General features: G+C 42.6%; 1 protein-coding gene across 6 annotated transcripts in view; it reads left to right on the top strand.

Moving 5' to 3' along the window:
- TTLL8 (tubulin tyrosine ligase like 8) overlaps nt 1-15844 on the top strand; it is a 545909-nt gene that overhangs the window by 142811 nt on the left and 387254 nt on the right. For all 6 annotated transcript variants that reach the window (XM_029615311.1, XM_029615310.1, XM_029615309.1 and 3 more), the window contains one exon: nt 5844-5958. In XM_029615311.1, coding sequence (XP_029471171.1) covers nt 5844-5958 — 115 coding nt within the window. The remainder of the gene's footprint in view (nt 1-5843; nt 5959-15844) is intronic.

Here is a 15844-nt window from a genome sequence, read left to right as displayed (position 1 = left end):
TATTGTAGGTGGGTCGAGATCACATCAGACCAGTGGGTTCTGGAGGTGATAAGAGATGGCTATGTTCTGGAGTTTCTCAGTGTTCATTGGGATGTTTTCATGGTGTCTCTCTGCAGCTCTCCACAGAAGAGGTAGGCAGTGGAGTGTACGTTGTCAAGACTCCTCAGCCTATGGGCTATAGTCCCAGTACCCATGTCAAAAGAAAATACGGGCCGATATTCCATTTATTTCATTGTAGCCTCATCCTGGATCTCAAGGGAGTCAACAGTCATTTGCAGGGGACTCATTTCCACATGGAAACTGTACGCTCGATGATAATGGCAGTGCAGAGGGGGGAGTTTGTCTCTGGATTTGTCAGAGGTGTACCTACATATTTCCCTGGTGGTCTCTCCTTTCCGATTACTGGTCCACAGGGATCTGCTACGGCAGGGACCTGTTCTTCAGGAAGATCCAACTCTATTTTGTCTTACAGAATGGCCCTTGACAGGACTCCACTGCTGTGATTGCCACTTTACTTTGAGCGTGAAAGTTCTCTACTTCCTTAGCCTATGTTCGGGTTTGGTGAATGATGCTTGGTGTGTGGAACGAGGGATTCATCCTTGTTCAGTTAAGATCCCGCTCATTTTGTATTTTTTGCAGGATGGATTGATTAAGGGTTGGCCCTTAATTCCTTGAAGGTACAGGTGGCGGCTCTTGCCTGTTTCCGAGGTCAGATGAATGTGAAACCTTGTCGGTCCATCCAGATGTGGCCCCGTTCTTGAAAGTGGTGAAGCATCTTCATCCTCCTTTGCTGATACCGGTGCCCCTGTAGAGTCTTAATCTCGTTCTGGATTTTTTGGCGGGTCCCACCTTTTGACCATTGCGTAGCCTCTCCTTGAGGTTACTTACTTTGACGACTGTGTTTCTTGTGGCAATTTGTTCTGCGCATACAGTTTACAAACTGCAGGCATTGTCTTGCTGGGAGCCATTTCTGCGAGTGACTCTGGGGGCAAAACAGCTGCGTATTGTCCCATCTTTTTTGCCAAAGTCGGTCTCTGATTTTTACTTGAATCATCAATTTCCCTGCAAACTCTGGACAGGGAAAGAGATGTGGATAAATATCGCCTGTTGCGCACCTTGGATGTCAAGAGGCATATCATGAGGTATTTGGAGGTTTCTAAACTTTCAGGAAGACTGACCAGCTATTTATATTCCATGGTGGGAGTAAACGGGGTGAGCCACCATCGTGGGCTACGTTAGCCTGCTGGATTAATGAGATAATTACGGCTGGGTATGTGGATGCTGAGCATCCATTGCCTTTTCAGGTGAGGACTCATTCCACTAGAGTTCAGGCAGTGTCATAGGTGGAGATCAGATTGTTTTTTGTTGAGATTAGCCAAGTTGCGAAGTAGTCCCTCTTACACACCTTTTCCAAGCATTACCACCCAGGAGGACGCAGCCTTCACAAGTGCAGTATTGATTGGACCGTGAGCAGCCTCCCACCGAGTTTGGAGGTAGCTTTGGTACCTGTCTGAATGCTAAGAAAGGAGAAATTACTACTTACCTGATAATTTCCTTTTCTTTAATGAGGACAGGTTAATCCACCTTCCCACACTTGACTGCTGGATGGTGATGATATTGTCCTCCTCAGTGGCTGCGTTTCTGGTGATTACTAGTAAGTGTCAGATCTAGTCACTAGGTTAGTGATATTACAATTTTTCAAGTACATTTAAAAAGGTGCGCCATGCCTATAAACACATGTATTGGGCAAGCAAGCAAAAATATGCTCCATTTTATATCGTGTTTGCAAGAACACGTATACCATTTAAAATAACCGTACCGGGCATTTGTTTGAAGCCTTTATACACATACTCATAAGAACATAAGAACATAAGAAAATGCCATACTGGGTCAGACCAAGGGTCCATCAAGCCCAGCATCCTGTTTCCAACAGTGGCCAATCCAGGCCACAAGAACCTGGCAAGTACCCAAAAACTAAGTCTATTCCATGTAACCATTGCTAATGGCAGTGGCTATTCTCTAAGTGAACTTAATAGCAGGTAATGGACTTCTCCTCCAAGAACTTATCCAATCCTTTTTTAAACACAGCTATACTAACTGCACGAACCACATTCTCTGGCAACAAATTCCAGAGTTTAATTGTGCGTTGAGTAAAAAAGAACTTTCGCCGATTAGTTTTAAATGTGCCCCATGCTAACTTCATGGAGTGCCCCCTAGTCTTTCTACTATCCGAAAGAGTAAATAACCGATTCACATCTACCCGTTCTAGACCTCTCATGATTTTAAACACCTCTATCATATCCCCCCTCAGTCGTCTCTTCTCCAAGCTGAAAAGTCCTAACCTCTTTATTCTTTCCTCATAGGGGAGTTGTTCCATTCCCTTTATCATTTTGGTAGCCCTTCTCTGTACCGTCTCCATCGCAATTATATCTTTTTTGAGATGCGGCGACCAGAATTGTACACAGTATTCAAGGTGCGGTCTCACCATGGAGCGATACAGAGGCATTATGACATTTTCTGTTTTATTCATCATTCCTTTTCTAATAATTCCCAACATTCTGTTTGCTTTTTTGACTGCCGCAGCACACTGCACCGATGATTTCAATGTGTTATCCACTATGACACCTAGATCTCTTTCTTGGGTTGTAGCACCTAATATGGAACCCAACATTGTGTAATTATAGCATGGGTTATTTTTCCCTATATGCATCACCTTGCACTTATCCACATTAAATTTCATCTGCCATTTGGATGCCCAATTTTCCAGTCTCACAAGGTCTTCCTGCAATTTATCACAATCTGCTTGTGATTGAACTACTCACAACTGGCAAGAGAGAGCGTGCCTCTTTTAAAGAGCCAATCTGACACACTCTATATAATCCCACTGTTAGAAGGGCACTTTCAACTCAGGGTGGGTTTTTAGGAGGGCAATGTTACAAGGCTCTACAGACCCTTGTGCCCTAGGTAGATCAATGTAATACTGCCTCCCACAAAACCCACCCTGAGTTGAACCTGGAAGATGCAGTAGGCCAGATTGACAAACTAAAGAGTAGCATATCACCTGGACCGGATGGTATGCATCCTAGGGTTCTGAAGGAACTAAAAAAATGAAATTTCTGCTCTTTTAGTTAAAATTTGTAACCTATCTTTAAAATCATCCATTGTACCTGAAGACTAGAGGGTGGCCAATGTAACCCCAATATTTAAAAAGGGCTCCAAATGCGATCCAGGAAACTATAGATTAGTGAGCCTGTCCTCAGTGCTGGGAAAAATAGTGGAAACTATTCTAAAGATCAAAATCACAGAGCATATCGAAAGACATGGTTTAATGGAACACAGTCAATATGGATTTACCCAAGGGAAGTCTTGCCTCACAAATCTGCTTCATTTTTTTTGAAGGGGTTAATAAACATGTGGATAAAGGTAAACCGGTAGATGTAGTGTATTTGGATGTTCAGAAGGCATTTGACAAAGTCCCTCATGAGAAACTTCTAAGAAAACTAAAAATTCATGGGATGGAAGGCGATGTCCTTTCGTGGATTACAAACTGGTTAAAAGACAGGAAACAGGATTAAATGGTCATTTTTCTTAGTGGAAAAGGGTAAACAGACGAGTGCCTCAAGGATCTGTATTTGGACTGGTGCTTTTCAATATATTTATAAATGGTCTGGAAAGTAATACGACGAGTGGGGTTATCAAACTTGCCGATAATACAAAATTATTCAGAGTAATTAAATCACAACCGGATTGTGATACGTAGCAGGAGGACCTTGCAAGACTGGAAGACTGGGCATCCAAATGGCAGGTGAAAATTAATGTGGACAAGTGTGAGGTGTTGCATATAGGGAAAAATAACCCTTGCTGTAGTTATATGATGTTAGGTTCCATATTAGGAGCTACCACCCAGGAAAAAGATCTAGGCATCACAGTGGATAATACTTCGAAATCGTCGGCTCAGTGTGCTGCAGCAGTCAAAAAAGCAAACAGAATGTTAGGAATTATTAGCAAGGGAATGGTTAACAAAATGTAAAATGTCATAATGCCTCTGTATCGCTTCATGGTGAGACCGCACCTTGAATATTGTGTACAATTCTGGTCGCCACATCTCAAAAAAGATATAATTGCGATGGAGCAGGTACAGAGAAGGGCAACCAAAATGATAAAGGGGATGGAACAGCTCCCCTATGAGGAAAGGCTGAAGAGGTTAGGACTGTTCAGCTTGGAGAAGAGATGGCTGAGGGGGGGATATGATAAAGGTCTTTAAAATCATGAGAGGTCTTGAACGAGTAGATGTGAATTGGTTATTTACACTTTCGGATAATAGAAGGACTAGGGGGCACTCGGAGAAAATTCTTTTTTACTCATCGCACAATTAAGCTCTGGAATTTGTTGCCAGAGGATATGGTTAGTGCAGTTAGTGTAGCTGGGTTCAAAAAAGGTTTGGATAAGTTCTTGGAGGAGAAGTCCATTAACTGCTATTAATCACGTTTACTTAGGGAATAGTCACTGCTATTAATTACATCAGTAGCATGGGATCTTCTTGGTGTTTGGGTAATTGCCAGGTTCTTGTGGCCTGGATTGGCCTCTGTTGGAAACAGGATGCTGGGCTTGATGGACCCTTGGTCTGACCCAGCATGGCAATTTCTTATGTTCTTATGAAAGTGCCCCTCTTTCAGTGGGAAATATAGAGTGTGTCACATTGGCCCTTTAAAAGAGGGTCTCTCTCACTCTCTTGCTCTGTCTCTCTTTTTCGCTCTCTCTCTCTGAACTTGCACCTCATCAGAACCAGTTACCTGCATAACTTGGCACATGTTGCCATGGTCAGCCTTTCAAAATTCAGGGGTTATGTTCATACATCTTGGCCCTATCCCAGAATGCCCATTCCCACTTCTTTTCTGCTTTCTTATTTTTGATGCATACATAAGTATGTACCCGCTTACTTCCCGGCTTCTTAAAATTCATGTTGCTTGCATGCGGCCCACATATGCATGTATGGGGCCATTTTTGCGCGATCAACACTTTTAAAATCAACTTGTTTGTCTGAGCGGTTATCTGTTAATAGTTATGTTTATGTATTGATTAGTTATCCACAGTTGGCTTTTGCAGAGAATACTGGTGGGCTGATGTCAGTGCAGGCATATATACCTGCTCCATCTCCATCTGCTGATAGGGGTGCATAACCCACTGGTATGGATTAACCTGCTCTTATTAAAGAAAAGGAAATGACCAGGTAAGCAGTAATTTCTCTTGTTTTTTGCGGGGTATGTAAAAGCATACATAATATAGTGTATCCAAATACAAACATAAAGAACAGCTACAGAAACTTGTGGATATCAGCAGACTGCAAAACACTTAAGCTATCAGGGGTGGCCAAATCCGGTCATCAAGAGCCACAAAAAGGCATGGTTTTCAGGATATCCCCAATGAGTATGCATGAGAGAGATTTTCATGCGCTCTCTACTGTATGCATGCAGATCTCTCTCTTGCATATGCATAGTGGATGTCCTGAAAACCAGGCCTGTTTGTGGTTCTTGAGGACTGGAGTTATCCACCCCTGCTCTAGAACCTCACAGAAATGCACTGTTGAGCCAGTGATTAGGTGTCACCGTTGTGCAATAACTGGGTCTCCCTTCCCACCAAATTCTTCAGATGGCATTCTTACGGTAACAGTTTAAATATTATTCTAAAGTACCCAAATGCAGCAAAATAAGTGAGCTGGGTTCTGAGTAGATAAAAATTTAAAAAATTAATAAATCATATTATTATTATTATGCCTTGTACTTTTACTGCCTGATGTATTGGACATGCAGATGTCAATAATCTTTTTTTTTTTTCCATTTAAGATTGGACTGTGCTTGAACCTGAGAAACTTGTCTTGGTATGTAGAAGCAAATCCAGATGCCTTCTTCCCACGCTGCTACAGTCTCTGCTCAACTGCCGAGAGACAGACATTTATTGGTAAGGTTATTGATCAAATTGCACATTTTTGTGCTTGTGGGTCTTTCCATTCATAGTTTCAGAGAATTCTGTTGGTGAATTCTGTTACAGGAAGAAAAGAGACATCATCTTAAATCCATTTATCAACAGGTTTAAGAAGATTATCCTCCTGATCATCCAAGAATCAATTTTGGAAAATCTTATCAGATGGGATTCAAAGTAGTTCACTAATTCTGTGCATGGCATGGTGAAACACAGTAACAGTAAAGATTGCCCTACTATTCTTTTCTCTCAAACCTTATGCAATATATCGGAGCTAGTACATGCAGTCACTGAGAAAAAATGCTATAAGTGTATCAGAGGTTCTCAGGAGTATTGAGGTGTAGTGTAGGGTTTCCCAAACCTTTTGTGGTGACCCTACAGCCAGTCTGGTTTTCAGAATATCCACAATGGATATGATGGAGATAAATCTGTAAATCTTGGAGACCCAGTATATTTAAACTTATCTCATTATAACCCATTTTTCCAGGTACTCCCAGAAATAGGTAGGGGCCACCTTCACGTGCTGCAAAGGTTGTGGAAAACCTGGATGCAGCTTCAGATCTGGATTATTCCATCGGGGATAGGAAAGCTGTAAGGCCTAAGGGGATCACGCACACAATCTCTTGTAAAACATGTAATGTCTACAATGGGGCATAGTTCCAAAATCAGTAAATTTTACTGAAGCAAAAAGGTAAAGTTTGACTTTAAAATATGGGGAAAAAACAGTTAAAACTTGCTGCACAGTCCAGCAGCACAAAAATACAGAAGTCCTCATGCCACTTTAGTCCTTAGTAGAAAAATTGGGTCCTTTTTATTGTTCTCAGTGAGGTACATTCTACCTTCACACCCCTCAGAAACTTGGACAATCCTCCTCTCCCCCTGCTTGGAAAGTTTTGGCAATACCTGTTTGATGTTTTCAGCTTCCTAGAGAAGCTGTCTCTCTTTCCTAAAACCTGAGGAAAAACATCTTCCAGAGCACTGCAGAATAGGGGACCGCTACCTGGAATCCTTCCAACTGCTTCAAGAGAGAGAACACATCTCCTAAGGGATGGAAAGACAATAACCCTTTCCCCTCCTGGAGTTAAGGGCCACAGCCCTTTCTCTCTCTTCCTCTACAAACTCCACCCAGTAACTCATGGACTCACCTTTCCAGCTGTGTCCTACTAACCACCAGGGGCGGATTGGCCTATTGGGGGGATAGGGCATCCCCCAATGGGCCGGTCTCGCTAGTCATGTGGTCTGCCCAGCGCGGCCATGACAGAGCCGCGCTCGGCAGACCACGTGGTATCGCCTGGGCGGCGAATCATAAGAACATAAGAACTTGCCATGCTGGGTCAGACCAAGGGTCCATCAAGCCCAGCATCCTGTTTCCAACAGAGGCCAAACCAGGCCACAAGAACCTGGCAATTACCCAAACACCTAAAAGATCCCATGCTACTGATGCAATTAATAGCAGTGGCTATTCCCTAAGTAAACTTGATTAATAGCAGTTAATGGATTTCTCTTCCAAGAACGTATCCAAACCTTTTTTGAACCCAGCTATACTAACTGCACTAACCACATCCTCTGGCAACAAATTCCAGAGATTTATTGTGCGTTGAGTGAAAAAGAATTTTCTCCAATTAGTCTTAAATGTGCTACTTGCTAACTTCATTGAATGCCCCCTAGTCCTTCTATTATTCAAAAGTGTAAATAACCGAGTCACATCTACTCGTTCAAGACCTTTCATGATCTTAAAGACCTCTATCATATCCCCCCTCAGCCGTCTCTTCTCCAAGCTGAAAAGCCCTAACCTCTTCAGCCTTTCCTCATAGGGGAGCTGTTCCATCCCCTTTATCATTTTGGTTGCCCTTCTCTGTACCTTTTCCATTGCAACTATATCTTTTTTGAGATACGGCGACCAGAATTGTACACACTATTCAAGGTGTGGTCTCACCATGGAGCGATATAGAGGCATTATGACATTTTCCGTTTTATTAACCATTCCCTTCCTAATAATTCTTAACATTCTATTTGCTTTTTTGACTGCTGCAGCACACTGAGCCGACGATTTCAATGTATTATCTACTATGACGCCTAGATCTCTTTCTTGGGTGGTAGCTCCTAATATGGAACCTTACATCGTGTAACTACAGCAAGGGTTATTTTTCCCTATATGCAACACCTTGCACTTGTCCACATTAAATTTCATCTGCCATTTGGATGCCCAATCTTCCAGTATTGCAAGGTCCTCCTGTAATGTATCACAGTCTGCTTGTAATTTAACTACTCTGAATAATTTTATATCATCCGCAAATTTGATAACGTCACTCGTCGTATTCCTTTCCAGATCATTGATATATATATTGAAAAGCACCGGTCCAAGTACAGATCCCTGAGGCACTCCACTGTTTACCCTTTTCCACTGAGAAAATTGACCATTTAGTCCTACTCTCTGTTTCCTGTCTTTTAACCAGTTTGTAATCCACGAAAGGACATCGCCTCCTATCCCATGACTTTTTAGTTTTCGTAGAAGCCTCTCATGAGGGACTTTGTCAAACGCCTTCTGAAAATCCAAATACACTACATCTACCAGTTTATTTATTTATTTATTTATTTAACGCTTTTTATATACCGGCATTCGTAGGACCCATCATGTCGGTTCACAAGTAACTGAGAAAGGAAATTACAATGAACGAGGATGGATGGCTAACTGGGAAATAATTGGATAATATACAAACTGGATAACATATAAAGTACAGGAGAGAGAGTCAACGAGCAGGGATACAACATTGTTGAACGACATGGAATTTACTTATCCATGTTGAAATTAAATGTGCATAAGCAAAGATTAAATATGCATAAGCAATGTTAAGGAGGCGTATGTGTGCACTTATAAACTTAGTATATGAACTTATTTACAGTATAAAGGAGTCATGTGCACTTATGTACAATTATATGCAGGGTGAAAAGGGGGGAGAGAGGGGGGGAAAGGAGGAGGGGGAGGAGGGAACAAGGAAACAAGATGGCAAGGTAATTTCAAGCAAAGGTTGGTGGTGGAATGAAGGGCGGGGTGGAGGGGAGGCTACGGGGCGCAGGGGAAGGGTGTGGGTGAGGGAGCAGGAGGGGGTACTGGGATGGTAAGAGGGAGGTCAAGGAGAGGGTATGAAGGCTGTACGGGGGCTGAGAAGGTTCAAAGGTGAACTGTGACTAGGGTTGGGAAGTGTTAGGGTAAGCCTGTTTAAAGAGCCATGTCTTGATTCCTTTCTTGAAATGGCTCAGGGACGGTTCTAAACGGAGTTTGGCAGGGAGGGAGTTCCAGAGGGTGGGACCCGCAATGGAGAAGGCTCTTTCCCTGGTGGTAGTCAGGTGTCCAATTTTGAGTGAGGGGGTTTGAAGAGTGCCGGCGAGGGAGTTTCTAGTAGGGAGATTAGTTTGACGGAACTGTGGCATATCTTCAAGCCAGGGGGAGTTGTTTTTGTATAATGTGTTGTGAAGGATGGTAAGTGTTTTGTATTGGGAATGGAAGGCAATGGGGAGCCAATGTAGATCTTGCAATATGGGAGTGATGTGATCAGTTTTTCTAGTGTTTGTTAAGATTCTTGCCATAGCATTTTGGAGGATTTGAAGGGGTTTAATAGTAGAAGCTGGGAGGCCTATGAAAAGGGAGTTACAATAATCGAGTTTAGATAATATGGTAGTTTGCATAACAGTACGGAAGTCGTGGGCGTGTAGGAGGGGCTTCAGTTTTTTGAGGGTTTGAAGTTTATAGAAACCCCCTTTTAGCAGTGATTTAATGTGGGATTTGAAGCTCAGTTGATTGTCTAGGGAAACTCCTAAGTCTCTGACACTGGGTGGTAGTGTGTGAGCTTGTGAGGCGTTTTGAGTCATTTGGTGGATCGAGTTGATTGGTTGGTTTGTTAGGATAAGGATTTCAGTTTTAGAGGCATTGAGTGCAAGGTGGAGATTGGAGAAGAGAGAGTTGATGGATGTCAGACAAATTTCCCAGTACTGCAGAGTTTCGTTGAGGGATTTCCGAATGGGGATCAGTATTTGCACGTCGTCTGCATATAAGAAAAAATTTAGTCCTAGTTTAGAGAGTAAGTGGCAAAGTGGGAGTAGATATATATTGAAGAGGGTGGACGATAAGGAGGAGCCTTGTGGAACGCCTTGTGTGAGGGGAATGTGAGCGGATTCGAAATTATCAAGCTTGACTAAGTACTTTCTGTGGTCAAGGTAAGAGGAGAACCAGGATAGGGCTGTATTTGAGATGCCTATTTCCGCTAAGCGTGATACTAAGATTTGATGGTTCACAGTATCGAAGGCAGCAGAGATATCAAGAAGGGCAAGTATATAGGATTGGCCGTGGTCCATGCCTTTGAGGATGGTGTCTGTTATAGCAAGTAGGAGTTTTTCGGTGCTTCGGTCTTGACGAAAGCCATATTGAGCGGGATGTAAGATATTGTTTTCTTCTAGGAAATCTGTGAGTTGCGTATTAACCACCTTCTCCAAGATTTTGGATATAAAAGGCAGATTGGAAATGGGCCTGTAGTTTGCAGGGTCATTGTGGTCGAGGATGGGTTTTTTTAGTAGTGGCTTTGCAATGGCAAGTTTGAGTGGGTCGGGGACTTTCCCGGTGGTGATGGAGCAATTTACAATATCTGCTATAGGTTTTGCAATGGCGGAGGGAATGGTGAGGAGAATTTTTGATGGAATGGCGTCTGCGATATGGGTGGCCGGTCGCATCTTTTTTAGTATGGATTCAACTTCTTTCAAGGAGGTGAGGTCAAGGGATCCGAGATTAATTTTATTGTCTATAGGTAGTGGGTCTGTGGGGGCAGGATTGGAGGGGAGCCGAGTTAGAATTTTGGAAATTTTATTTTTAAAGTAGTCTGCTAGTTTCTCACATTTCTCTATGCTGTTTTCATCTTGGGAGGAAGGAAAGGGAGATTTTGTGAGATCTGCAACGAAGGAGAATAAGGCGTTGGGATTGAATTTGTAGCTATGGATTTTAGCTGCGTAGAAGGCACGTTTGGCGAGGAGAGTTGCTTGTCGGTATGTATGCATTGTGTGTTTGTAGGCCATTTTGTGTGTGGGTGTAGATTGTTTGCGCCAGGTACGTTCCTTGGATCTGAGGTCTTGCTTCAGTTTTCTTAATTCATTGGTGTACCATGGCTTTCTCTCGGTGCGTGTAGGGGTTAATATTTTGTGGATAGTGGGGCAAAAATCATTGGCAGTCTTAGAGATGGAGTTATCCCATGACTGGGTTAGTTAGGTCGAGGTTTTCACTTACTTTGCTGAAGGCTAGGGAGAGTTGCTCAGGAGGACATGGTTTGTGGAAAGAAATCGTTTTTTTATGTGAGTTTGAGATCGGCATGTTGGTATTGATGGTGATGTGGGCATTGATGAGAAAGTGGTCGGACCAGGGGATGGGGGTGGTGATGGGTGCGTGGGGTACTGTGATGCATGTATTAACAAAAAGGAGGTCGAGTGTGTGACCAGCTTTATGTGTAGGCTCGGAGATTAGTTGTCTGAAGCCCAGGGCGTTGAGGGTGACGAGTAGGGTTTCGCAAGCAGGCGTGGGAGGGTGGGTGTCTACGTGGAGGTTGAAGTCTCCAAGTATCACTGCGGGTGTATCCGGCTTTATGTTGTCGGTGATGTATTCAATGAGGGGGGATGTATCCTGTTCAAGTATACCAGGGGGTGCATAGATAAGGCAGACCTGCAGGGATTCACCTTTATCCACATGTTTATTAACCCCTTCAAAAAAATGAAGCAGATTTGTTAGGCAAGACTTCCCTTGGGTAAATCCATGTTGACTGTGTCCCATTAAATCATGTCTTTCTATATGCTCTACAATTTTGATCTTGAGGATAGTTTCCACTATTTTTCCCGGCACTGAAGTTAGGCTCACTGGTCTATTGTTACCCGGATCACCCCTGGAGCCTTTTTTAAATATTGGGGTTACATTGGCCACCCTCCAGTCTTCAGGTACAATGGATGATTTTAATGATAGGTTACAAATTTTAACTAATAGGTCAGAAATTTCATTTTTGAGATCCTTTAGTACCCTAGGATACATACCATCCGGTCCAGGTGACTTGCTACTCTTTAGTTTGTCAATCTAGCCTACTACATCTTCCAGGTTGACAGTGATTTTGTTCAGTTCGTCTGACTCATCACCCCTGAAAACCAACTCCGGAACTGGTATCTCCCCAACATCCTCACTAGTAAACACAGAAGCAAAGAATTCATTTAGTCTTTCTGCAATGGTCCAAGAAAACACAGAGGTAGGCGATCTATGATACCGGCAGGTAAACACAAAAAATAGATGCCTGGATCTTTTTCCAATACTTTATTGATGCAGAGACGTGTTAAATAAAATCGCCCGACTCAGGCCGAGTTTCGCAGCTTTACAGCCACTGCCTCAGGGGCTACAAATAGAGTAGACAATCATAAATCAATAAATATTATTATTAAGATCTCATAAATATTTAAAAAGACTACAAAAATATTAGAATTTACTCGTGGCAATATTCGAATAAACAAAATTCTAATAAACATAAACAAGATTATAGTAATAACAAAGATAATAGAATATATAACAGAGATGAGAGGAATGAAAAAAGACAACAAGATAGTCCTAATTTAGACAGGAATGCTAAGCGAGTACGTAGCAGCACGGATGCGGACATTGACGCATCTGTGTCCCTTTTCACTGAAATTAATAAAGAGAGACCACTTACAAGAGTTAAAGAAATTGGTAAATTTTGGAGAAAAGACTCAGTAAAAGATCAAGGAAATGAACATGAGTCAGAAGTACCCCTAGTTAATAAACCTTCGACTTCTTTTTTCAGGGGGAGAGGGGAATGGAGAGGGAGGGGAAGGAGAGGAAGCTACAACAGTCGTTTCCAAATGAATCAAGATCGGAGGTTCCAGTACTAACTACAAATAGGGTAATTAATTTATCCTCAAGAATATTAGATGAGGAAGAAATTAAAATATTGAACAAAGGGCTATCCTTCATCCCTACCCCATCCTATAACTCTTTTCGTACCAGAGTTGAACTGTTTAAATTTATTCGTAAGCTTAAAATTGTGGACTTTTTTGCAAATAAAGAAACAGAACACACTGATATCTCAGTTATTAAAAAACCAAGCAATTGGATACCACCTGGGAATTCAAATCCTGCTATACAAACTTTTGAAACACTTATTATAGAAGAGATTAGAAAGATTGAAGATACAACACACAAAAAAAGATTTTTCAATACAACTAAAAAAGAAAAAGACGCAATGGGAAGATTAAAAGTTGACAAGTCGATTGTAATTAAATCAGCGGATAAAGGAGGCTCTATAGTCATTATGGATACTGAGAATTACATTAAAGAAGTAGAACGTCAACTATCTGACCAAACGTTTTATACGAGACTTGATAAGAATCCCACAGTCATGATTAAAGGAGAAATAGATGCTATGCTTAAGGTAGCTAGTGATAGAGGTTTCCTTACAAGTAAAGAAATAAGTTTTTTAAAGGTGGACAATCCGATTATGCCGACAATCTACGTATTGCCCAAGATACATAAGTCCCTAACTAATCCCCCTGGTAGACCGATAGTCTCAGCTATAGGCTCATTATTAGAACCAATTTCTTCATTTCTTGACATCTTCCTCAAAAATCGAGTTTCCGAAGCACCTAGCTACATCCGTGACTCTTCAGACTTTATTCTTATATTAGAATCGTTAAATATTTCAAATGAATTCAATGAAGACACAATCATGGTGACACTAGATATTGAGTCGTTGTACACAAATATACCGCAACCTGCAGCATTGGAAATTTTGACACAGATTTTTCAGACACGCACTATGCATAAAAGGATTCCAACTGAATTCTTGATTGAATTAGCCACAATAGCTATGACAAGACATTTTTTTAGTTTTGACAAAAAAATTTATCAACAAATTAAGGGAGTCGCGATGGGGTCTAAAATGGCCCCTTCAGTTGCAAACTTATATGTTGCTCAATTTGAAAAAAATTATTTAGAAATACATGGATTTACAAACAATATAATTTTATGGAAGAGATTCATTGATGATATTTTTTTATTGTGGAAAGGCAGTTTAGAGAGATTACCGTATTTTCCGGCGTATAAGACGACTTTTTAACCCCTGAAAATCTTCTTAAAAGTCGGGGGTCGTCTTATACGCCGGGTATCGCCTTATAGGGCAGCTGTGGCATCCGCGGCTGGCCTTTTCTTCTTCCCGCCCCCTGTCGCGTGCTCCCGGTTTCTCACGCTGCTCTTCCTTTCCTGCTGCCGTTGCCGCCGGGCTATCGGCAAGTTCAAGCCCAGCGGGAACGGCAGTGGTGCAAAAAAAAAAAAAAAAAAAGCTGTGGCGTCCGCGGCTGTCCTTTTCTTCTTCCCGCCCCCTGTTGCGTGCTCCCGGTTTCTCCCGCTGCTCTTCCTTTCCTGCTGCCGTTGCCGCTGGGCTATCAGCACGTTCAAGCCCAGCGGGAACGGCAGCGGTGCAAAAAAAAAAAAAGCTGTGGCATCCGCGGCTGGCCTTTTCTTCTTCCCGCCCCCCGACCCGGAACAGGAAAGGATACACAGTGCGGTGCGCGGGAAGGAGAAAGCCGTGCCGCATGAAAAAATCGCAGCGGCGACAGCAGCATCGGCCCCCGAGCAATCGAAGCAGCTGATAATAGGGAAATGAGACAGCAGCGTGAGCCTCCCGCGGCCGATGGGATTCTTCTTTCTTGGCCTGCGGGGGCTGGAGGAGGAGGAGACTGCCGCAGCTACTATTTGTGCTCGGGGGGCGGGGGAGGGGAGAGGAAGTAAGTGAGAGAGAGAGAAGCAGCCAGCCTGCCTGTGTGTAAGTGAGAGAATGCATTTGATTGAGAGCATGTGTGTGAGTGAGAGAAACTGGTCAGAGAGCTCATGTGTGTGTATATGTGAGAGACAATGAAAGTGACTGCTCAGAGAGATGACTGATGTGTATGTAAGTGTGAGAGAGAGAAAAAGCATGGAAGTGAGAAATCTGGGTATGTGAGAAAGCATGGGAGTAAGAAGCCTGATTATGTTAGAGAGAGCATGGGGTGGGAGGCCTGTGTGTGCGCGCGCATGCATGAGAGAGAGACTGGTTGATAAGGTGACGGTGTGTGTGAGAGAAAGAGACTGGTGTGTGTGAATGTGAGAGAAAGAATGTGATTCGGGGAATGAGAAGCCTGTGCACGTGGAGAGCGAGCATGGAAATGAGAGAGAGACTGGTGTGTGTGTGTGTGAGACAGAGAAAGTGATTATGAGAGTGAGAAGCCCGTATATGTACGGTAAGCAGAACACGGGAGTGGGAAGCCTGTGTGTGTGTATGACATGAGACAAACTGTTCAGGAAGGTGTCTGGTGTGTGTGTCAAAGACTGTTTGGGAGATGATTGGTGTGTGAGAGACAGAAACTGGTCATGGGGGCATGACTGGTATGGTGTGTGTGTGTGTGTGTGTGTGTGTGTGTGTGTGTGTGTGTGTGTGAGAGAGACATGGGCCTTAAGGAAGAGGACCATGAGTATAGAGCTTAGCCACTACTGCTGCTTCTGATGTGTGCTACGGAGCTGCTGGAGGGGGTAAGTAAAGGTGGCTTTTTAAGTTTATTTTTCTTGATTGACTGCCATTTTAATTATTTAATATTATGTGATGTGTCTGCTTTTTTGAAATATTTTATTGGTGTTTGGAGAATGTTTAATAGTTTTTATGAGTTTTTAATTGTTGGATGTTATTCTGTTCATAGCTGTTTTGGTTTTTAGGGCCTGATATATACGGTATTTGTAGTGTTGCCTTTTCATAGATAGGGTTGCTCCTGTTTGAGTGTAAAATTATTTTTTTTCTTAAAAATA

Source organism: Rhinatrema bivittatum, chromosome 9 (genome assembly GCF_901001135.1).
Source record: "Rhinatrema bivittatum chromosome 9, aRhiBiv1.1, whole genome shotgun sequence".
NCBI classification, from domain to species: Eukaryota; Metazoa; Chordata; class Amphibia; order Gymnophiona; family Rhinatrematidae; genus Rhinatrema; species Rhinatrema bivittatum.
The sequence above is the reverse complement of the archived record's forward strand: the minus strand, read 5'-3'. Positions and strand labels throughout refer to the sequence as shown.